We start from the raw sequence: 23,889 nt of genomic DNA, 5'->3' as shown, positions 1-23,889 counted from the left end.
TCCATGCATTCTACCTAGAAGCTCTCTGAACTCCCCTCCCCCTTTATAGTTTTTACGGAGGTTTTTTTATGTAGGCATTTTTGATTAAGTCATTGGCTACTGGTGATTATCTCTATCTTCGTGGTCCCAGTCACATGGTTGGTTTCTCTGGTGACCAGGCCCCCATAGCCCCCCACGCCCCACCCCCCTACCCCCATCCTGAAGCTACCTGGGAGCCTCAGCCACCTGTCTCAGCATGTACGAAGACATCTTTACTACTCTGGAGACTAGGATTGTAGAACCTTACTGTGTCAGGAACTGGGCAGAAGACCAAATATGTATTTCTTATGTCATATTATTAAACCTTGTATCTGTGTGGCAGTTCAGAACCAGTTGTATATAAGAGCTTTGCATGAATTGACTCAGTAAATCCATTGAATTTGAGTTTGAAACTGTTACCATTCTCAACTGAGAAACTAAAGAAGAGTAGTAATTCGCTCAAGAATACAGTGCGTAGTGGTGGAGCCAGGATTTGAACCTAAATAGTCGGACCCCAGACTACATGATTTTATTTCATAATCCAGTCAATCAACCACTAAGACGGAGGCGGGGGTTATACGTTCATTAGGTCCAGTTACTGCTAGTAAGTGAAACTTACAGAACTGAAGGCATCACAGGAAGTAAGCCGTGGAATCCAACTTGGGGTGAGAAGCCCTAGAGAGAGGAGCTGGTGTCGGAGCCGCTGTGGGGGTCTGGCGGAGGGAACCATGGAGAAGGGCCAGCCTCCCAGCTTCCTAGAGAGGCGCCGGGAGCGCTTCCTTCTTGGTTACGTTCTGCGTTCTGCGGGCTGCTGGCGCCGGGGCTGCGCGGGGCCCGGCTCCACCGTGGCCGAAAGCCTTCCCGTCCCGGAGCTCGGGCGTCGGGCTTCGGGGCCTTGCCGTGTCGCGAGCCCGGGCCCAGCCCGCTGCCGCCAGAGACTCGTGTCCGACCCTCCTGCCCGGAAGAGCCGGCCCGACATCCTCTGACTCAAGGTACTCAGGGCGGGGGCCGGTGACGTTCGGGGGTCGCCTGCTTCCCAGGGCGGAGTGTGCGGATCCGGGTGGGGTCTCCGGCCCTCATGGCCCACTGGGACGTTGAGCGTCTTACCCTTTACTCCCGGGGACAGAACACCACTTGCGTTTTGTCCTGAAGCCTGAGGCCTGTTACCCTCCTTTCTCTCCACAAGTTTGTTTTGATCCACAAGTTTGTTTTGAGTCTTTGCCGTTAGAAGCGGTCAGTGCAAGCTACTTAGTGGTGCATTCATAGTGGGCCAGGGATTTTCTTAAAAGCCACGAATACTCTGCAATCCTTGACTCTTGCTTCAGACATTCTAGGCATTTCCATACTCACCAGGCAAATTTGTAGGGTATAAAAAGGGAGCAATTGCAGCGCCCCGTGAATCACTAGTGAGGGTGCAGTGAGGACATCCAGAGTGTCCCTAGATTACGTTTCCAACGTTAGTGACAAGGAGCCTGAGGGAGGAAGAAGTGGCAAATGTGGGAACCAAGACAGGGTCCATCTCATTGTGATTCTTTCTCCTCTTAGCTCTGCAGGTTCTTGCTTTTCCAGACAGGGCAGTGTATGAAGCCAGGGGTCATCGGCCATGCTCCAGACAGCGTGGTCCCAGGTGAGCTGAGCTTTCTTCCAGCTTTCCATGTTCAGAAAAGATATGAAAGGGCATTACAGGACCAATAGCCTGACTTGGCCAATCCTGTGCTTAGCTTTGCATCCATGATACTCTTAGTAAGGCAAAGGAGTATGTTAGGAGAGTGGATGAGGGAGAGTAGGAGAATCTTGGGAAGATCAGGTTAGGACAGAGGGAAGCACCAGCCAAGAAATTCTCCCAGAAAGTGAGAATCTCCATCCATGCAAACTGTAAGTACAGTGCATGTATGAGCAGCTTTCGCCTCACCAGGGGGCCTAATAGAAAGTCAGGATCTCAGATCTCCTGAATTAGAATCTACAGTTGTACAATATCTGGGAATTAATGGGCAAGTTAAAATTTGGGAGTGTTAGTCTGACAATACACAGAGGAAGGCCGCCTCCTGAGATTAAACAGGCTCTTCCACAGGAGTTCACCCTGCAGACCACAGAGTTGGGGTACAGTGAAGCCCAAACTGGGAGCATTAGGAAGGTGTGGATTGATGAGGGAGGTGAATTCTTGGAGGAATGCTGAGTTTGGAGCTGAAGCCAGTGCCTCTAGCCCATTGCAAAGACTGCAGCTTAACCTGTGTGAGAGGCTGTATCCTATGTCAGCACAAATTCATGCCACATTCGAAATTTTCCCTCCAAGGTTTTTTTAGTGGTAGAGGATGAATTTTTTTCCAGAGTCCTAGATCATGTAAAGTGAAAACTGGGTGTATTATCTAATGGATGTATGATATAACAAAAAAGCTCCATCCCAGAAACTTACAGGCAATGTTTATTTGGCTCCTTTTTGTGGACATTGGGCCATCCACTTAAGCCAAAATTAGTTCCATGTCAGGAGATATTCAAATATCTGCGAGCAGTATATTCTCTCTAGGTGCTTTGCCTGGAGTACAGTACTCACTCAAGATTATGTTTCAATAGAAAACCCCACGTAATAGTGACTTAAATAAGATAGAGGCTTCTGTCTCATGCAGAAGAAGTCTGGGGGAGATGGTCCAGGGCTATTGTGGCAGCTCCACTAATGTCACGCTCCTAGGCTCTTCCTGTCTTTCTGCTCCACTATCCTAGCACTGGCTCTCAAGCCCAAGGTTACTTCATGGTCCAAGGTGGCTGTTTGATCTCCAGCTTCCATGTCCAGATTCCCCAAAAGACGAACCTCTCCACTGAGTTTGTTCTCTTCTAGGAACCTTCCCAGAAGTGAGATGGATAGATAAATAGATAGGTAGATAGAACTGTCAGTCTTTGCTATACCCTCTGTGACAAACATTTGTTATTTGGAATCTGCTGGGAAGATCTCCCAACCTGAGTGTAATAAGTACTGAGATTTATGTAATATCATGTGCCAGGTGATAATTTTGTGCTTTACACATATTAGCTCATTCCATCCTTACAAGAGCCCTGTAAGTACTCTTGTTTTCTGGTACTGTTGTTCTCCCAGTTTTCCAGATGAAGAAACTGAGGCACAAAAAGTTAAGTGTCTCATTCACGTTCATATAGCTAATGGTTATAGAGATGGGATTTGAACCTAGGGAGTTTGGCTCTACAGCAGGGTTTGTCAGCTTCAGCACTGTTGACATTTTGGATCAGATAATTTTTCGTTGATGGGGACTGTCCTTTGTGTTGTAGAATGTTGTCACATCCCTCCCTGGCCTCTACTCACTGTATGGTCATAGCATCACCACCACCTGACAACTGTGACAACTAAAACCATTTCCAGACACTGCCACATATCTCCTGATGGGCAAAATTGCCCCCCGTTGAGAACCATAGGCCTTAAGTCTGTGCTGTTTGCCACCAGTTGTGCTGCCTCTGTGACCTCCTTCCTTCACAGGAGAATAAACAGCCCTGTTGATTTAATAATAGAGGAGGAAGTGCTAGCAAAGGACTGAAGCAGAGGGATTGGAGATGGAGCAGGATATTGAGAAGCTGAATGTCACAGAGAACAAAGAACAAGGAACACGCTGATAATTAGAGGTGTGGAGGATGGAAGCCATAATGTGAGGGAGGGTGGTCAGCACCATGTTCTCAGCTGTTGACTCTGAAGGAAGTTAAGACAGAATATTAACAATGGGGGTCAGTGTAGTGTCTGTTTTCCACTGTTCAGTAAGGTGGCCACTAGCTACATGTGCCTATTTAAATTTATCTAAATTAAAATTAGAAATTCGGTTCTTCAGTCACACTAGCTACATTCACATTTCCTGGTCAAGGTGTCATCCAATTTCTTCTTGTATAGTTTCTGTTTTCCCCCTTGCGACTAATAAATCTATGAGGAAGCATTGAAGAACATGCAGGTGTCCTCCTCATCCAAATTTCCTCCTAGATTTAGCATCCATCGATGATGCCTGTATGAACCAATCTTTACAATGATGGCTACAGTCCTCTGGTACGTCTTTGGTTATTTCTTACACCCATAAGGGACTAAGCCCAAAGAGAAGGGTGTTGACATGACAGACTGGGACAGGGTACAGTGAGTCCAGGAGCGATATTATAGTGGCACTAGTTTATGTGAGTGGTCAGCTCATCTTGAAATGTTTGCTTCCATAGACAGCTTTGTAATAAGTACTCAGATGAAGAGGATTCCTCTAGTTTGTCTATTTGAAAGTGTTTCATATAGCTGATGCCCATCATTTAGAAATGGGAATAATAATTCTTACTTAATGGCTGTGTTCTAATGATTGAATGAATCAATGTGAATGTAACTGGCACAGGACAAGCACAATGGCCTAAACAACCTGTGATAGTTTCCTTCTCCCTTGAGAAGGTGGGAACGGCCCCAGCAGGAGGCAGAAGGAGCCACGCCTGTTGAAGAGGGCAGTGTTGGCAGGTCGGGCAGAGCTTAGATGATCAAAAGGCAGGTCCGTGCTCAAGGACAGAGACTGTCATCCTGTCCCTGGAGCAAGGTGTGTTAGGAAAGGAGGAGGTGGCACTGCACACCCATGTTGCCTTCAGAGGACAACCAGCTTCCTGATAAGGCAGATGTTGGGAAGAGGGAGGATGTTCTGCCCATGGAATCACCCTCTGTCTGTAGTAGAGGATGTGGAGGGGACAGACCAGAGAGGAGCTGAGCAGATGGCTCAGGAGGCTTCAGGATGGTTGGAGGCAGGGTGAAAGATTCCTTCTGTGGTGCTTTTAGAAAATGTGGCGGAAAGTGGACCCAGCTCGTGGAGCCAGACACGGGGTGTGGTGTGACCACCAGGCAGACAACAGCACCGTGTGCTTGGGATGACAGTATTGGGACCCCAGGGGCAAGTGCATTGACAGTGGGAATGCTGTCTGAGGGCTGTCCCTGAATGGAGGGCTGTGTGGCACTTCTTTCCAGTCAAACCCTCCCTGGGACACAGAGCCCTTGGACTCCAGTAGATTCCTCCCTTGCCTAGAGTTCAGGCCCCTCCCATGCCCCCATCCAGGGCTTAAGCAGGAATGTGTTATTTCAGGAGCCAGTGACCTTTGAGGATGTGGCCGTGTACTTCACCCAGGACCAATGGGTCAGCTTGGCCCCTGCACAGCAGGCCCTGTACAGGGAGGTGATGCTGGAGAATTATGCAAACGTGGTTTCCCTGGGTGAGTCCTCCTTCCTTCCTTCAACTCAGCTCCTGCCCTGGGGGCTCCTGGCTTTCTCCTCAGTGGATCAGGGATCTCTAATATCACCAGGATTGATGCTGCGCAAGCTGAGCTCTCTAGTCCTCAGTTGCAGGAGTAGCTGGTGGAGAAAGATCTGGGTTCACTTGGGTTTTAAACAAGACTTCCCTGTTTCTGGGTGGGGACTCTCCTGGGAGAGGCTGTGCTCTGGGCACAGAGAACTGAGAAGGTTCCACCTTCATTCCTGCACTCTTTCAGTTCCCTGGAGGGGACCGTGGCCCCATCTCTAGGTCTCCTAGGATCCCCGTACCACCTCCAGCAACAAGGGGAACTTTCTGTGCTCTCAGAGCCAGAATAAGCTTCCTCCTGAGCAAAGCAATCCAAGCCTTCCTTAGAAAACCCCGGACTGTCTCCACACTGGCCTCACTTCATCTCCTGCATCAACCACTTCTCTTTCCATCTGGTAAAGCAGAGAGTGGACTGGGAGGGATCAGGGGAGACTCCTCTCAGCTCTCTATTCCTTTTTGTCCTCCTTCAGCAGCATTTCCATTCCCCAAACCAGATCTGGTATTCCAGCTGGAGCGAGGGGGAGCACCATGGGGCCTGGATGCCTGGACGGCCATCAGGGCAGAGGCCCTGAGAGGTGTCAGCGCAGGTAAGTAGGAGAACCTGCCATCTTTCTCTCCAACTCTGCCTCCTTTGTTTTAAACGATTTAACATGAAAAGATTCTTCTTCTGCCACATGGCTGTTATGGGGATGAAAATGGTCACTCTTATTTAGAGAAGTGTCCCTCGCTAGGGCTTCAGCCCCAAACTGGAAAAGACCGGTCCAAACATTTCATTTTCTGTCATTTTTCTTTGTAAAGCTAAAGGATTTCAAACCCTTTGTAGTAAAAAATAGGCTTCTGATAGTCAACTTAAGAGTATAAACAGAATATAGTAAGAACTTGTTTCTACAAGAACTTTGTGTGTGTGTGTGAAACTGTACAGGAGAATGGAATTTTTATGAATTCCCAAACAGTAAATTATAAATTAGCTTTTGAAGGAAAGGCTGCTTATTTTGGAGAGTGTTTTTTCTACTTCTGTAAAAAATGCCATTGGTGTCTTGATAGGGATTGCATGAATCTACAGATGTCTCTTGTTAGTATTGACATTTTAGCAATATTAATTCTTCCAATTTATGAATAAAGAATCAATTTCTTTATTTCTTTCTCAGAACATTGCTAGTGTATAGAAATTATACAGGTCTTTGTATGTTAATTTTCTATCCTGCAATTTTACTGAATTTATTGATTAGATCTAACAGGTTTTTTTTTGTGGAGTCTTTAGGATTTTCTATGTATAAAATCATGTTATCTGCAAATATAGATAATTTTATTTCTTCATTTCCAATTCTGGTACCTTTTATTTGTCTTTCTTGCCTGATTGCTCTAGCTGGGAATTCCAGCACTGTGTGGAATAGGAGTGGTGAGAGTGAGCACCCTTGTCTTGTTCCTGATCTTAGAGAAGAAGCTTTCAGCCTTTGAGTATGATGTTAGCTGTGTGCTTGTCATTTATGGCCTTTGTTATGTTGGGATATGCTCCTTCTGTGCCTAATTTATTAAGAGTTTTTATTGTGAATGAATGTTGAATTTTGTGAAATGCTTTATCTGTATCTATTGAGATGATCATGGATTCTTTTCTTTCATTCTAGGAATGTGAAGTATCATATTGATTGATTTACAGAAAACCTGTTTATTGGGAATAAGGGGTTTCCTTTTTTGAAAGATACTGAATTGAAGTAAATGTTCAGAACCATCCAGAGATTTGGTGTATAGCTTTTCTCATCCAGTTGGCCGTGTTCTCATATTCTCTCAACCCCTAATGCTATCAGAACCTCTGTAAAGCAAAGGCTCCTTTCCAATTCACCCCCGCTCTGTCTTCATCAGTGCCTTTAGGTTGACTCCAGTCTTCAGGTCATCTTGATGAAAAACCTTTCCTGGGGGCGCACTTGCGGTTGTCAGTGTCTCCCTTTTTCACGTTGTCTTTTTAGCCTGCCAGTGGCTCTAAACCCACGTTGTCCTGTAGAACTTTCTGCAGTGGTGGAAATGTTACCTTCCCACACTGTCCAATATGGTAGCCATTAGCCACATGAGCACTTGAAATGTGGCTAGTGTAACTGAGGAACTGAATGTTTAATTTTGTTTCATTTTAACTAATTTAAATTTAAACAGTCACATGTGGCTAGTGGCCACCTAACCAGACAGTGCAGACTTAAATAATTAGCCTCTTTTAGCTTCTTGATGAAGGGGTTTCAAACTCTAGTGTGCATCAGAATTACTTGCAGGGCTTGTTAAAACACAGACGGCTGGGCACCACCTCCAGAAATTCTAATTCAGTAGGACTGGAGCAGGGCCTAAGAATTTGCATTTCTGTCAAGTCCCCAGATGATGACAGTCCTGGACCATACTTTTGAGGACCACTGTTCTTGAGGATCTTGAACTGTGATTTTTAAACTCTGGGTTGCCACCTCCACAATGAGTCGTGCTCAGCATTTAAGCACTAGACTAGACTGTGTTAGATTTGAGTAAAAATAGACCAAAATAGTATAAAACCCATCATTTATTCATCACTCTTATTAGGGATATTATTCTGTGAAACTTTTGTTTCCATTTAAGCTTTGTTTGCTTGTGAGAGTGTGTTTGTGTGTGTGTGTGTGAGTGTGTTTGTGTGTGTGTGTGTAAGTGTGTGTGTAGCGGGTAAGAATCTAAACTGCAAGTCATGGTCAGAAAAGCTTCAGAAACACTAAGCTAGAAGTTTCATTTGTTGGATCTTTGGTGCTTGAAAAGGCCAAAGCAGTTTCTGTGCCCTAGTGCCACCAGTGAGAGTCCGAGTCTCCCTTCACCACCAGTTGCCATCTCCAGTCCTAGAAGGGTCTTGACCTGCCTTGTCCTTTTTTTCCTTTCAGGACTAAGTCTCTCTCCCAGGGTACAGTGCATGGGTTTTGAAACTGTGGTCTTTTTATGAACCCCTCACAACTGGCAGGGTTACAGACTATTTTCCCCAGGTCAGGCTTGTGATAGAGAACATCTCTCTTTCTTTCTCTTTTTTTAAGTTTAAGTTGCTTTCTTCCATTATTTATTTTTTTCCTCTTTAATGGGGGCACTGGGGATTGAAACCCAGGACTTCTTGCACGCCTAGCATGGGCTCTACCACTGAGCTATACCTCCCACCCTGAGAACATCTCTTTAAAGATGACAGACTATTCTAAAGCATTTGGACAGGTTTCTTGCCTTGACAGAGCCTTGGGATCCACAGTTGCAGACAGCATCTCCCAGCCCTCTGGACACTGTATGGTGTGAGAGCTGCTCACCTAGATCTTTGCTTCAGTTTAGAGATCTCCTTCCTCATTTTCAGCTCCCTCTGCTCTTTTTCCTTGCTTCCCCTTCCGGCAGTTTCTCCACCCCATTCCCATTTTTGTTGTTCCATTTGTCTCAGTGAACAGCGTCCACTGTCTGCCCTGGTTTTGTTGGCATTGCTAATTGTCCTGGGGACATTGCTTGCCTTCTCCACCTCCAGTATTTTCACTTTCCCTTCAGGGCACCGTCAGGTGGCTCTGTCTCTCTCCAAAAAATGAATATGTCCTGGGCAAGCTAATACTGCTAGTCCCTTTCCCCTTCCAGCATAAATAAGTGACTTTTATGTTTTTATCATGCCAGGTGGTGGAGCTCAGACTGAGAATGAAGAGCAGACTCCAGAGCTAAACATTTCTAAAGGACCAGAGCCACACAGACTGATGGCAGAGGTGCTGCGGATGGAGGTCTCCCAGTCCCCTCACTTGGAGAACAGCTTAGAGAGGCTGCAACAAGATGAAATGGGAAAGAAACCCAACTCAGAGAAAGGAGCTTTCACAGTCTTGCCAGTCCAGGATCTTAAATCCCCCACTGTTGAAAGGGAGGAGCTAGCCAGACAGTTGGAGGGAAGCTGTGGTGTCTACATACATCTCATTACGAAGCAGGGCCTCCTGGGAGAACAAGTGTTTTATAAATGTGGTGAGCCTGGCAGACATTTCAACCAACATTCAAACCTACCCCAGCATCAGAGCAATAACATGGCTGAGAAGCCCTACAAGTGCAAAGAATGTGGGAAAGCCTTCAGGTACAACTCAAAACTGTCCCGGCACCAGAAAACCCACACTGGGGAGAAACCGTACTCGTGCCAGGAATGTGGACAAGCCTTCAGTCAAAATTCCCACCTCCTTCAGCATCAGAAACTCCACGTGGGAGAGAAGCCCTATGAATGTAAGGAGTGTGGGAAAACCTTCAGCTACAACTCAAAACTTATTCGGCATCAGCGAATCCACACTGGGGAGAAACCCTTCAGATGTAAGGAATGTGGGAAGGCCTTCCGGTGTAGCTATGACTGCATCATCCACGAGCGAATTCACACCGGGGAGAAGCCCTACAGATGTAAGGAGTGTGGGAAAAGTTTCAGCTCGAATTCAGTCCTGATCCAGCATCAGAGAATCCACACTGGGGAGAAACCTTACGAATGTAAGGAGTGTGGCAAGGCCTTCCGCCGGAGTTCGGTGTTTCTCCAGCACCAGAGGTTCCACACGGGGGAAAGACTCTATAAATGTAACGAATGTTGGAAAACTTTTAGTTGTGGCTCACGCTTCATAGTACATCAGAGAATCCACACTGGGGAGAAGCCTTATGAATGCCAGGAGTGTGGGAAGGCCTTCAATCAGAAAATCACCCTGGTTCAGCACCAGCGAGTTCACACCGGGGAGAAACCTTATGCGTGTAAGGTGTGCGGGAAATCCTTCAAGTGGAGTGCAAGTTTCATTCAGCATCAGAAACTGCACACTAGGAAGAAGCCCGCCCAAGTTACAGGGCCGTCCACGGTGAAGCCCCATGGCCCCACTTCAGTCCTCTCCCCTCTGCCTCCCCACCACGCAGCCCCGGCCCCAGCCCTGCCAGGGTCTCCCCCCTGCTCTCCCCCTCGTGCAGTGCTCCCCGCTCCCTCCATGCCTCTCTTCGTGCTGCTCCCCTCCTCTGGAATGGCCAGTTCTTCACCTGTCCAAATAGTGCATCTTTCACGATCTGGCTTCTCCTGAGAAGTCATCCCCTCACAGCCTTTATCTCATTCCCCATGAGCTCCCTCGTGTCCTCCTCCATTGCATCTACAGTAGCAGTTTCCTGTGAGCTCCTAGTCGCATCTTTATTGGTACTCCTCTGGTCTCCTGTTAAGTCAGTCATTACTGTTTTCCCAGCTCCATTTAAGTTCTCACGCTTGAGGACCGTGTTTGACTACTCTCTTCTGTTCTCTGGGTAGGAAATGGTAGTATTTGTTCTTTTTAGTGTCCAGTGTTGGCCTGCCATCAGTCCGCTCCTGCCTTCTGGGGCTACTAGGGTTAGAAGAGTTGGCATAACATTTTTGATTCTAGGGGGATGGAATTACAATGAGACGGGCCATCCTAATTCAAGAAGTACAGAAAATGCAAAGTCCGTGGGAGGAAGTGATCAGAAAAAGTATCCGATGATTACTTCTAGGATTTAAGGAGGACCATTTTCTGGGGCAGGTAGCAAGGTTCATTATGGAGAATCTGAGCCTTGGATTTTTTTTTAACACCTTCATAATGACTATTATGAGGATCTTGTGTAACTAAACTATAGAACAAGGAAATCAGTGAAAAGAATATGAATGAAAGGCAGTGCGGTTTTTCTGTTTGGGTTTCTTTGCTATTCCCATCCATATGTTTTTAGTCTCCACTCAAATATGTAGGTATAAAAAGTGACTTGGGCTTTTGCAGTTGAGGGCAGGTACCAGGGTGTAGTAATCTCTAAATTTTACATGGAATAACCTTGTTGGCATGACACTGAGGGACACCAGAGGAAGGGAGAAGAGAAACCCAACAATGACTTGCTTCTGCCTTGGAAGACAGTCTCTTCCTCATCAGTTACCGTATGTGTGCTCAACACGTCCTCACACCTACTCCATGTACCCTGTGACTGATTTGTAAGTGGTGGTACTTTTAAATTAATTTCCTAATGAGCTACTTTGGTAACACCAGAGAGAAAAGTTTAAAGGATGCTAATCTTAACCAGATGTAATGATCTCACTGGTTTGGCCATGCTTTCCATCTGGTGGTTAGAGGCCTTGACCTTTTTCACAGTCACAGCTTCAGGATATTGTAGCCACATGGAAAGTTACTTTAAATCATGTGGGAGTAAATACTCAGAAAGTGATACGCATATTATAATTATAACACCATGAAATTATATCTGCAAGGGAGGGCCTAGAAAGACATTCTGGTGTGTGTGTGTGTGTGTTTGTTTTTTTTTTTTTTAAGACATTCTGTTTTTGGTTCTGATTTCAGTCAGGTTTATTGAGATATACTTTATAGACAGTAAAACCCACCCTTTTAAAGTATACAGTTTGGTGAGTTTTGACAAATGAATACAGTTGTATAACCAAGATACAGAAAATTTCTCTTACCCCCCAAAGTTCCCTCAGCACAGGCAGAAATTTAAATGGTTAGTAGGATGTTAAGGATTTTAATTTTTATTCCTTCATAAGGTTTGTGCAATACATAGAATTCAGGGGAATAAAAGGCAAAAACCAAACTTATCTATCCAGCTGTGGTCAGAGCTTTCAGATATGCCGAGATCCCTCATCCAGAATGATGGTTAAGAAAAGCAGTCAAAATGTAGGAAAATGACAATAACTGGTTTCTTTGACATATTTCTGACACGCACACATACATATATACATGTATATGTATATGTGTGTGTCAGAAATATCTATATATAATGTATATTTATGCATAGTGTGTGTATATATATGTATGTGTATGTGTGTGTGTGTGTGTGTGTGTGTGTGTGTGTGTGTATGTATATAGATATAAATTTTGTTCTATTTATTTCCCAGAAACAGCATTAAACAGAAAGGGCTTCAGGGTGCCTCGGAGGATTACAGCAAGGAAGGCTGAAGGGTGAGAAATCCTAAATTAGCTAGACAGAAAAGAGCAATTTCTAAATATAATTTGGAAGGTAGCAAATTATATGACAAGAAAGCAAGGAGTGTAGGAAAAAGTAAACGGATCTGCTCTGGGCTGAAAATGGCTTTTGAGTTCTCACAGCCAAGAGATTTATAGGTTTCTGACTTAAATGATTTGTATTTACTCATTTCTACCTTTATCCATTCATTTCAATTGGCATTTAGGGTTTTCCCTCATTGTTAATGGAATGTTATTACACAGCCTCCACGGCACCCACGAGGTGCTGAAGGACCAATAACAAACTGGGGATGAGGATTGGAGGGGGGCGCTGGTTATATTGTTATTTCACTTTCAGAGAAAACCGAAACTCTTAAAAGAACACAGTGTTGAAATTTAAGTTATGTATAAGTTTATTTTTACACTTCTGTCCTTTCTGTGAGCTATAGTATGGCCCTTTTCAAAAAAACACCTGAATATCCATCCATTAAGTGCCAGACACCTGGCAGTGTTAGTCCCTGCATTAGGCTGCTCTATGTCTCCTGGCAACTAAGATTTCTTTCTTCCTTAATGCCTGGAAGTTTTGAGCAATTTATCTTTAACAGTCTTCCTCCGGAGGTGTTGATCATCCTCAAGTAGTGCTTCTTGGCTCACAATGACCTCAGTCTGTGCATTCAGATCTCCCTTTGTTGATGGTTTGTGACTGGCCAGTATTGGGGTAGAGTTGCTGGTGAGGTGATGTGAAATGGGAAGTTGGTCCTCTGATTTCCTCTGTGCTCTGTGTGCAGGGTAAACAGTTACTTCTGGCCATAGATTGAGTGAAGGTGAATCTCTGTGGTTCTTGGGCCTTTTTCTTAGGGGTGTATGTGTGTAGTTGACTCAGCAGTGGCAAGTCTGGCTCCCTGGTTATAGCTTTCCATCTAATTCATTTTTGGTTATAGTTGTGTTTCTCCTCTTTTCACAGCCACTCCAACACGGAAGCTCTAACATGAGTTGTTGATTAAAAAACGAAATACAAAAAAACAATGTGGCTGCATGATTTCTCCCTTAATCTAGCTACCACTGCCATGTTTCCCCAAGGAATAGGCCTCCAGCAGGGTATTTCCTGCATCTCCCTTAACTGCCCCTGCCCCAGCCCTCATCCCACCCGGCTGAGACTTCTAAGTAGCACCTTCAGAGAGGTCTCATTTTGTACATTCCCTGTACCCTACACCGTAACAGAGATTAGGTAAGCTGTGGGACAGATGTCTGCCTGCTCCTACAGGTCAGTTTAAATTGTAATGTGCTCCGCTGACAGTCCTCAGCGTTTACAGTGTGAAATCGAGGAGATTCTCTAGTTTCTAGCCTTTGCCTGGAAAAGTTAGCACACAGTATGTGAAATCTTGCCTTGTTAAGACCTTAGGGGTTAAAGGGAACAGTGGTTGAGCCGACTTCAGACTGTTAGGTTAATCTTTACCAGTCTAGCTCCTGGACTGGCTCCCAGGGATAGGGGAGGGATTAAAGAGACATAAACGTTTGTTTCTATATATGATGCCACGTCCTGGAGGCCACGAAGCCCCACTTTTCCGTCATAGTTGCACACGGTCCTGCTGTGGCCACATCTGCAGCCAAACGCTGGGCATCTGCAACGCTCATTTCATAGAGATGCCGGACCACGCGGGCCTCGCGCGTGAGCACCCTGGACACACACCACCGAGAGGGAAACCTCCGGGCTTCCCAGAGGGGCCGGCGGGCTCCGCCCTGCTTCCGGCTCGCCGCTGGTTGGCGGAACTCGCGCTCTGGCGGGAGAGAAGACCTGTGAGCCGGGGCCTGTCAGGCGAGGCGTCTCAGCTCTAACGTGGTCTGGGCTAGCTTGAGAGCCTTGACCTGGAAGAGTCTGGCCGAGGGGGCCCGTAACTTGGGCCCCCATACCTGCCAGCAGTGGTGGGTTCATCCATCTTCCTCAGTTTTCTGCACCCCTTTCTGTGCCCACCCTCCTAGTGGGCAGCTGGAGATGCTGGCATCAACTGCTTACCGGTACTCCGAGCGGGCCTGCGCCTGGCGTCGCCCAGCGGGGCTCTTGAGCTTCGCTTTTACCGGCTTTGACTCATGGCCGGGCCTCCACCTGCGTTTTGTACTGTGAGCCTTCTCGGGCCAGGCGCCCCCTCCCGGCTTTCTCTTCAGAGGAGCCCTCTCGGACGTCGCGTCAAAGTCGCACAGGTTGTAACCAATACTGTTGCAAGGGGGAAAGTGTCCAGGGGGAACTGAGCTCAGCTTCGGCTTGTACAGAGGTGGCCCGGCCTTTGAAAGGGAGAATGAGGGAGTAGGGAGGGGGCGAGTGGAGGCTCCGTAGAGCAGGTGATCAAGTGAAACTCGCCTGGGTTTGCTAAAGGCGCTTTTGGGAGTTAGGCTCCCTCCCGCGGAGACTGGGAGACGGAGGGAGACCCTGTCTGCAGGAGATGGCTGGAACACACAGCACACTGTTTTTTGTTTTTTGTTTTTGTTTTTGTTTTTTTTTTTTTAAATTTGGGTGGAGGAGGTAGTTAGGTTTATTTATTTATTTATTCTTACAGGAGGTACTGGGGATTGAACCCAGAACCTCATGCATGCTAAGCATACGCTCCACCACTTGAGCTATACCCTCCCCCCATAGTACACTCTTTTGACAGCCTTGAGTTTTCTCAGGCAGACATTCTCAGAGGGGGTGGGGTTGTCCTAGGGATGTGGCCTTGAACTGTTGGAGATGATGTTAATGTTTTCTTCAAGTGTTTATAAGCCAAGGTTAAGACCTAGCCGAGAAAGGGCCCAGAGGAGCCTGGTTAGAGTTTGGTCAAGTCACTGGACACATTCGGTAAAAACTATCTTATGTTCCAACCCAAGCAGTCACTGAAGCCCGGATTCTCCTCTAGCAGAGCCTCAGTTCTGGATAATGGGGTATGGTGGCATATCTTAAGAAGCCTTGTGCCCTGCCAATAGGTGAAAGGAGAAGTTATAACTCTGTGGGTGAGGGGAGGGGCCAGGATGCGGTGGAGTGGTATGGCAATCACTGTTCTAAGAGTTCCAGGAATCCAGGGATGGTGGTGAGAGATGTGAAGGGGAGTAATGCACCTATCGGCTGCAAGAGGGGAGCAGTTTCACTTGGAGCTCTTTTCTCCTTACTTAGATCTGAGACTTTTCTGAAATCTGAGAGCTGTACAGGAAACCAGGGGACATCAGTCAGGCTTCAGACAGCGTGGTCCCAGGTGAGCAGGCTTCCTGACAGCTTTTCTTAGATCAGCTCTCAGAGAAGTCAGTGTAGGACTCAGGCCTGACTTAGCTTCCCCTTTGCCAAGCAGTTGTGGCAGGTGTGTATGTGTGTTTTATGCACATGAGAATGTGTTTGGGGAAAAGTGGTTTGAACTAAGACGAGATTATCCAGACCCAGAGATACCTTTGGTTAGAGAGAGGACATGATTTTCAGAAGATCTATTTAGTTGCCTGAGAGGGAAGCACCTACCAGTACAATTTTCTAGAAGCTAGAACTACACATAATTTTGTACAGACACAGACTACCAACAGGCAGGCCTCCTGTGTCAGTAGTTCACACCTGTCTTTGGAGGCCTTGGGACTTAGAAGAATTTGGAAGACACCTTGGGGATACTAGGTTAGTAGAGCATGAATCTAGGAGGGACAAGAGGAAGACTGCAAAACCGATGACATTAGGCAGTTCAGACAATTATTAGGGAAACAGAGAAGGACTAAGTAATACAGCAGAGGCTGTGGGGTGTGGAGCTGTGGAATTCTTTGTAATATTTGCAGGGTGTTTAAAATGCTTTCCAGCTCCCAGAAGAAACTATGGGTATTGGTTGGGCTTTTCTAGCTGTGTGGCCTCGGATACCTTCTGAACGTCTGGCTTCAGTTTCCTTACCTGTAAAGTGAGGATGGTAACAGGACCGACCTCAGAAGTGAAGATGGAAAGAGATGATGCTTATAAAAGCCTTCAACACAGTTTCTCGCAATATGAAGCTCCCATAAACCTTAGCTATTACATAAAGACTATTTAAGTGACTAGTGCAAAGAAACTAAATGACTATAAATGGAGAGCAACAAAGTAGTGCACTTTAAAACATACTAGCTTTTACTTTGAGATTGTTATTGCTATCTAGATTTCTCTGTTTAGTTTCAATATCTATTGATATGTGTAGTTACAAAAGGGAGCTGGGCTGGAGCAATGTGCAGCAGATGCCTAAATACAGCAGACTTCGATTACACAGTGTGTGAAAAGGCCCCATCTCTGGGCATTTGACACAGGAGGGGAAAAGTCTCTGGATACTGTAGCATCTGCAGCCATGGAGGAAAAGCCATTCCTGGTTCAGTTACTATCCAGGCCCTCTGTCATGTAGTTGCACTAAATGAAGATTCCTTTGTAATTAAAACCTTTCTGGGTAGCACTAAATTTCCCACAAATATGTTAAAAGTAGTTCTACACCAATCAATTTTCTAATAGTACTGAAAATGACAAGCCTGCTACTCTCTAATTTTTCATAACTGTCACTAACAGACATATTTTGCCTCCTCTTTAATATTTATAGGCCCTATTCCTACTTGGAGTATGTTCTGTTAATCACTATTTCAGGACTGTGTAACAAGAAAGATGTGTATATTCTTATTCTAAGAGAAGAGACTATAAAATGACATATACATTCAATGCCTTAAAGTTATGTGTGCTTGTGGAGGAGTCTTGGAACAGAATAAGCAAAATTAAAATGCTTAATGTTTAGATTGTGGGATTCAGGGGGCTTTTCCTTCTATTTTATAACTGGTTATGCAATAGGTAGGACTTAGGAAAAAAATCAAAATTCAAACTTAGTGCATTCAGATGCAATTTGAGCATCCGGGTCAGAGTCTACAAAGGGCATTTATCCCAGAGTCACTGTCAGATCATCTCTAAGAAAAACAGTTAAATTATAGGAAAAAAAGACAATCATTTTGATTTCTGGAAATTATATTTATTGACTGTGTTTTCCAATAGTGATTAAGAAGAAAGCTTTTGGGTGATAAGTAGGGTCCAGGCAAGTTGTACACACACCACCTTTTTTCACAGCTAGCCTATAGGTGACAGGAACCTCTTAAGAACCATTTTACAGTAGCAGTTTAGAGCAGGAGAGGAGACCTTGGGATCTCTGTGGTCCTGTTTGATGGACAGGACAGGAATTTGTCCAGCTCATGACCCATCAAATAGGGGCAAGAACATTGGGAAGGCTGAGTTAGTTTATGCCTTGAATTATTTGTACTTGTCCTTGGTAGGTAGAGAGTTTATTTAGAAAGACTTTGATAGTGGTAGATTTCAGAGACCCACTCCTGATGGCTTTTTTATTTTTTATTTTTTGGGGTGGGGAGGTAATTAGGTTTATTTTATTTATTTATTTAATTTTAATGGAGGCACTTGGGATTGAACCTAGGACCTCGTGCATGCTAAGCATGCACTCTGCCACTGAGCTATACCCTCCCCCACCAGTTGGTGGCTTTTTAACAATGACAAAAGAGAATAAGTGCCCATCTAAAACAATGCCTTACATGCAATACAGGAAATATAACATCTTTGACTGAGTGAGAGAAAACTCTTACAAACTATACTGCCAAGAAAGAAAATGTAAAAGACTGCTTCTTCAACACTTAACAGGAATAAGGTTTTCCCAGACGTTCGAGGACTAAAGGAATTAGTATTAAAAATAGGTTTTAGGCTTATAGTCAGAACAGGAACATTGGGTAAATGGTGGCAAGATGAAAGAATACAGCCTAATTGAGCAGGAGGAAGAGGAATTTCCTTAGAAGAAAGCCCGAGTCCATAAAAGCCAGGCCGGGAAGATATAATAGGGAGTAGGATATTCCTAGATATAATTGGCCCTGAAGATATGACTAAACGTCATTATTTGAAGGTGTGCCCCAGCAGAAGAAGGGAGAATAAGGAAGACATTGGGTCCAGAAAAGCAGGGTCCACTGTGGGGAAACAATAAAGACTTAGAATGATGGCTGTGCAGTGGGGCTGGAATCTTCTGTCCTCATACCAGGGAAGGTTTGTGAAAGGTTTAGGATCTCATAAAGTCAAGTAGTGGCAAACAAAGACAGCTAGGAATTTTTCAGAAAGCTGTATGATAAAGGAAATACAATCTTAGTATACCATTTGGCTCTGCAGTGAGCAGTGTTTTCACGGTGTAGGGAAAAGGTCTTTCCGGGTTGTTGGAAACACCAGAGGTAGAGATGTTGTGGAGAGACATCTAGGTGCTGACTCTCCTTCCCCTGGCACCCACCACCATGATCACTATTGCCACCTAACTGATTCTGGGTTTATTTCAGCAACCAAAAGGACCCAGAATTTATCAACATTCCTTTACAGAGAAGTGCATACGTATGTTTTTGTGTAGATGCTTTTGGTTAGCTTACCTCGAGTATAAATGGCTCACAAAAGATGAGCTTCTCCAATAGTGAAGGACCCACTTCAGTATTTTACCTGAGCAACAGCTGTCAGGGGTGCACGGGGACCATGTAAATCTCTGCAGAGATATGCAGCATCTGCTTCTGCTTTCTGTGGTTACCTCATTTCCAGTAAGATTTTATAAAACTTCGCTAATTAAATCTCACCTAGCTGTATGTAAATGTTGCATTAAGTTTTCTCAGGGTTATTTGTCAGTTTATAGTAGTGATAATTTTGCATGTTTGCATTAGTTTCACGTTTCTTTTGTCTTTACTCTTTTTGTATAAATGTTCAGATAAAAGGGCATTATACGTATACATGGTAGGATTTTAAGTATATTGTTTATAACATTTTAAAGAAACTGAATGAAGATGGTTACACAGCTATGTTGTAATTAATGTAAGAATTAATCTTTTTGTGTTGTAATTAGTCAAATGTTGAAAACAATTGTGTATTTTCTTAATGAAATTTGTGTTCTAGCATACTTTGTAATTTCAGAGCTTGGATATGCATAAAATCTTTCCCATGGAAATTAATGCTATAATAGTTTAATTGACTCATAATAAATTTGCCTTAAGTTTTTTTGTTTTTAAACACATTGCCCTAATACGGGGAAGATGCTGTTGTTTAAAAGTCCTTGCAGAGTAGCCCGATCCTCAAACCCTTTTCCTGATTCCATGTAGCCAAGAGACTGCCCCTCCCCAACCCAGGCAGAAGTCTGGAACTAACTGCAGTTTTTTTAACTGGTGAACCATAGATGTTCTTTTCTCAGGGACACAATGCAAAGCTGAAGGGCAGGAGTGAGGCACCCAGTCCTTGAAATCTGGAATTGTCAAAGGATATAAGCTGAATCCTAGGCTTCTTTCCCTGCTCAGCTTCTAAAATGCTCAAACCACTCGTCCTAATCTTGGAGAGGAAGGAGAACAGTTCCAAACAGCACAGCAGTGCTTGGCAAGTAGAATCCATGTCTCTGAAGCTATTCTCAGGGGAAGGATTAGAGCCCTCAAGGTGAAACAGTCTCCCATGTTGGCAAACTCCAACAAGAGCTTCTTGGGTTAGGGTGGAGACATCTGCTTGGATTGTAAATCATGGTGGCTATCCAGTTGACAGGTCTAGCTATGTAGTGGGGGTGCCCAGACAAGTCTTTGAGGATGGAATGTTTCTGAAGACTGGCAAAGGATGAATCTAGAGAATACTCATCCCAGGATAAGAAACATTTAACTTAGTATCAAGGAACCATTATTCACAGAGCAGACTGCTGGGCTGTTAACTGAAATCTCTCTCCAGGCTGGGCCTGGAACACACATCCGTGTATTTGGTGGGAAAGGGCTCTAATGCTACATGTTAATAGCTCTTTCCCTAAACTGTGCCACACACTGGAACCCAAGCAGCAGTTGTATCTCTAAAAACAAATAACATGATGAAAACAAGGCAAACTTGCCAGCACTTATTATGTGCCAAGCACTACTGTAAACACTTTGCCAATTCATGAACTCATTTGAGATTGGTACCACCATCAAACCCATTTAACAGATAATGAAACAGTTAAAGCAACTGCTGCTAGTCACCCAGCTGACAAGTGGTAGCCAGGTTTCTCGACCTAGGTAGTCGATGCTCTGAACCGATAGACATTTGGCCCCTTAAGTGATGGGCTCCCCTATTTCCGTTTCCAGTCCTCCTACAGCAACTAGCCAGAGAATCCAGGGCCCTCTGGCACATGTGGAGCAGTGGTCCCCCAGTACCTGGAAGGGCATCCAGAAGTAGTGAACGCTAGAGAATCCTGGGTAATTCCCAGTCTGCGGCGTAAGCCAGGCATCCCCTGGAGGATGTCAAGGACCCGAGCCTCAGGCGGGCAACTCTGCCTGATCCTTACCATCTCCCAAACCAGGGGCAGGCCAGTTGCGGCAGGGATAGGGGACCACAGAGATGGGAAACTTCCGAGGCTCCTAGAAAGGAAGGGAGACGGTTAACGCACTTCCGGCTGAGCCTGTCGGAAGCTTTTCAGAAGCCGGCGGTCCCACGCTTTCTCTGCTCCTGCGCCGCGCGGAGTTAGTGGTTGCCTGGGATGCTGGTGCCGGCGTCCGGGTGACGGATTCGCTTTCTCCGGGCGTAGTACCGGGTTCTCCAACCCCTGTGCCTTTTCAGTGAGGGAATAGCGGGATGGAAAGGGGCTAGGGCGGACAGAGGTGTATGCGGGGTGCGAGGCAGCATCAATCTTACTCTTGCCTGTTTATTTTCTTTTCATTATTACTTCTCAGGACCCAGAGGGCAGTGTGCGAAGCAGAGACGCCTGCCATGCTCCAGATCACCTGGCGCCCGGTGAGCGAGCATCCTCCAGCCTCTGTGGCTGCCTTTCCCTGCCCTCTCACCCTTTCGCTGTCAAGAGAGCAGGTGTCACCTCTGCATACAGGTCCAGGCCTGTGGCTTCCATTGTGCACCTGTCATTGTTGGGTGTGTTTAGGGGAGGAGAGGAGTTAAGGGGAGTGGAGAAATGAGAATTCCCAAGGTAAGACATAATCAGGGAAGAAAAAGACAAGTAGTGTGGGGGAACTGATCGGGACAGATTTGACAATTAGGGCTGAAAAACAGGAATTCACTAAAAAGTGGAAATCTGCATCACAGCATACAAGGAAGACCCTTGTCACTCTTGTCCACAAGATTGGAAAGTATTCGTTTAGATAAAGCAATTCTAGTAGTTTTTACAGGTCCCATTGGGTTTTCTACATAAACATGTCATCTATGAATAAAGACAGTTTTACTTCTTTCTGGAAAGAAAGATTTCTTTTATTTCTTTTTCTTGCCTACTTGCACTGGTTAGACCCTCCATTGCAATGTTGAGTAGAAGTGAGTGCAAGTATTCTTGTCGCCTTCCTGATCTTAGGGCAGAAGCATTCAGTGTTTCAACATTAAGTATGATCTTCACTGTCAGATTTTGTTTTGTTTTGTTTTGTTTTGTTTTTTGTAAATGCCCTTTATCGGGTTGAGAATGTACTCTTCTATTCCTTTGTCCCCTAGAATGAATTGGAAAGTATTCCTTCCTCTTCAACATTTTGGAAGAATTTGTGTAGAATTGATTACATTTCTTCCTTAAATGGTAGAATTCATCAGTGAAATCATCTAGCATGTAGTTTTCTTTTGATAAAGTTTTAAAATACAGTTTCAATTCCTTTGGTAGATATAGGGCTACTCAAGTTCTCTCTTTCTTCGTGATTGAGTTTTGGTAATTTGGGTCTTCCAGTGAATTTGCCCATTTTATCTAAGTTGTAGAAGTTACTGGCTTAAAGTTGTTCATAAGATTTCTTTATTATCCTTTTATTTGCAGTGGATTTGCACTTTTTTTATTACGAATATTGGTAATCTCTTTGTTCTCTTTTTTTCTGAGCAATCTGGCCAGAGGTTTATAAATAGTATTGATATTTTCAACTGCTTTTCTGTTTCTTTGACTTTCTGTTTTGTTTTGTTTTATTTTGTTTTGTTTTGTTTTCTGTTCTATGCCATTAGTTTCCATTTGGATCTTTATTTTCTTTGTTTTGCTTACTTCATGTTAAATTTGCTATTCTTCTAGATTCTGAAGGTGAAGCCAATGTCATTGTTTTAGACTTTTCTTTTTTTTTTATTTTGTAACATAGATTTGAATGCTATAAATTTCCCCCAAAGTACTGCTTTAGCAGAATCTCTCAAATTCTGGTATGTTGTGTTTTTATTTTCATTTGGTTCAGAATACTTTCTAAATTCTTTTCTGCTTTCTTCTTTAATCCCTGTGTTACTTAGAAGTGCATTATCTAATTCGCAAATATTTGAGAATTTTCCAAGAGTCTTTACGTTATTTCTAATTTAATTCCATTGTAGTAAGCGAACATGCTTTGAATGACTTGAATCCCTTTGATTTTATCAAGACCTCTTTTATGACCCAGAATATAGTCTGTCTTGATGAATGTTTCTTGGACACCTTAAAAGAGTGTATATTTTGCTGTTATTGAGTATAGTGTTCTATAAATGTCCATCAAGTCAAATTGGTTAATGGTATTGCTCATGCTTGCTACATCCTTGTTAAAAGGGTGTATTGAAATTTCCAGCTATAATTATGGATGTGTCTGTTTCTACTTGCGGTTGCATCAGTTTACCTCATGTATTTGAAGATGTACTAAGTGCATAGACATGTAGAATTGTTGTGTTTTCATGGTGACCTGATCTCTTTGTGTTTATGAATGACCTTCTTTATCTCCTATCATTCTTTGCTCTGAAATCTGCATTGCCTGAAATTAATATAGCTGTTTCAGCTTTCTTTTGATTAGTGGTTTTTTTTTCAGTTTTTCCTTTTGACATGGTGTATTTTCCCATGTTTTTGCTTTTTAATTTATTCCTTTCTTTATATGTAATGCACATTTCTTGAAGGCAGCATATGGTAGACTTGTGTTGTTGTTTTTTTTTAATCTAATCTGAAAATGTTTGCCTTTTGGGATGTTTAGATTATTTATATTTGATGTCATTATTGGCATAGTTAGATTTGAGTCTAGTTAAATTTGAGTTTGTCATCTCCCTATTTTTCTCATTGTCCCAAATGTTCTTTGTTGCCTTTTCTCCCTTTTTTCTACCTTCTTTAGGGTTAAGGGTATATTTTTTATGATTCAATTTTTACCCCTTCTTTGGATGCATATAAACTACACAGACTATAACTGTTTGTGTTACTATTTTAGATTTCTTTAGTGTTTGTAGTATACATGTTTTAAACTTTTTTTTATTGAGTTATAGTCATTTTACAATGTTGTGTCAAATTCCAGTGTAGAGCACAATTTTTCATTTATACATGAACATACATTCATTGTCACATTCTCTGGTAGTATACATTTTTAAATTATCACAGTCTACCTTCAATTGCCTGTAATAGGCTCTTTGAGGTTTTCTTACAGCTCATGGATGTTCTGTTGGTTTTGCCTTTATTTTTTTTCTCTTTCTGTATTTCATTTTGGTCAGTTTTTATTGCTATGCCTTCAAGTTCATATTTTTTTTCCTGCAGTGTCTAATTAGCTGTTAATCCCATGAAGTATAGTTTTCATCTCAGAAATTATAGTTTTCATATATAGAAGTTTGATTTGGGTCTTTTAAAATATTTACCTTCCTTATCTCTATTTAACTTTTGAACATATGGAATACATTTGTAATAACCATTTTAATGTCCTTTTCTGTTAATTCTAACTCCTATAAGTTCTGGGTTGGTTTTGATTGATTG

At 43.9% G+C, this 23,889-nt stretch overlaps 2 protein-coding genes across 3 annotated transcripts in view; both read left to right on the top strand.

Moving 5' to 3' along the window:
• Positions 1-780: 780 nt before the first annotated feature.
• ZNF619 (zinc finger protein 619) lies at positions 781-19,191 on the top strand. Its single transcript, XM_032459158.1, is given in 6 exon segments — positions 781-1,010; positions 1,564-1,645; positions 5,103-5,229; positions 5,786-5,902; positions 8,946-10,320; positions 10,322-19,191. Coding segments are annotated over 5 exon segments (1,755 nt in total). The 5' UTR covers positions 781-1,010; positions 1,564-1,621; the 3' UTR covers positions 10,434-19,191.
• ZNF620 (zinc finger protein 620) overlaps positions 14,296-23,889 on the top strand; it is a 14,743-nt gene continuing 5,149 nt past the window's right edge. Inside the window, exons 1-2 of one of the 2 annotated variants that reach the window (XM_032459169.1) lie at positions 14,296-14,425; positions 20,918-20,978. In XM_032459169.1, the coding sequence (XP_032315060.1) occupies positions 20,955-20,978 (24 nt within the window). In that variant the 5' untranslated portion in view covers positions 14,296-14,425; positions 20,918-20,954. Of the gene's footprint in view, positions 14,426-15,342; positions 15,448-20,917; positions 20,979-23,889 lie in introns of those variants that run through there. The other variant, XM_032459168.1, reaches the window with a different exon arrangement.

This window comes from Camelus ferus, chromosome 17, assembly GCF_009834535.1.
Source record: "Camelus ferus isolate YT-003-E chromosome 17, BCGSAC_Cfer_1.0, whole genome shotgun sequence".
Lineage (NCBI taxonomy): Eukaryota > Metazoa > Chordata > Mammalia > Artiodactyla > Camelidae > Camelus > Camelus ferus.
Note: the sequence above shows the minus strand (reverse complement) of the source record. Positions and strands in the feature narration are given on the sequence as shown.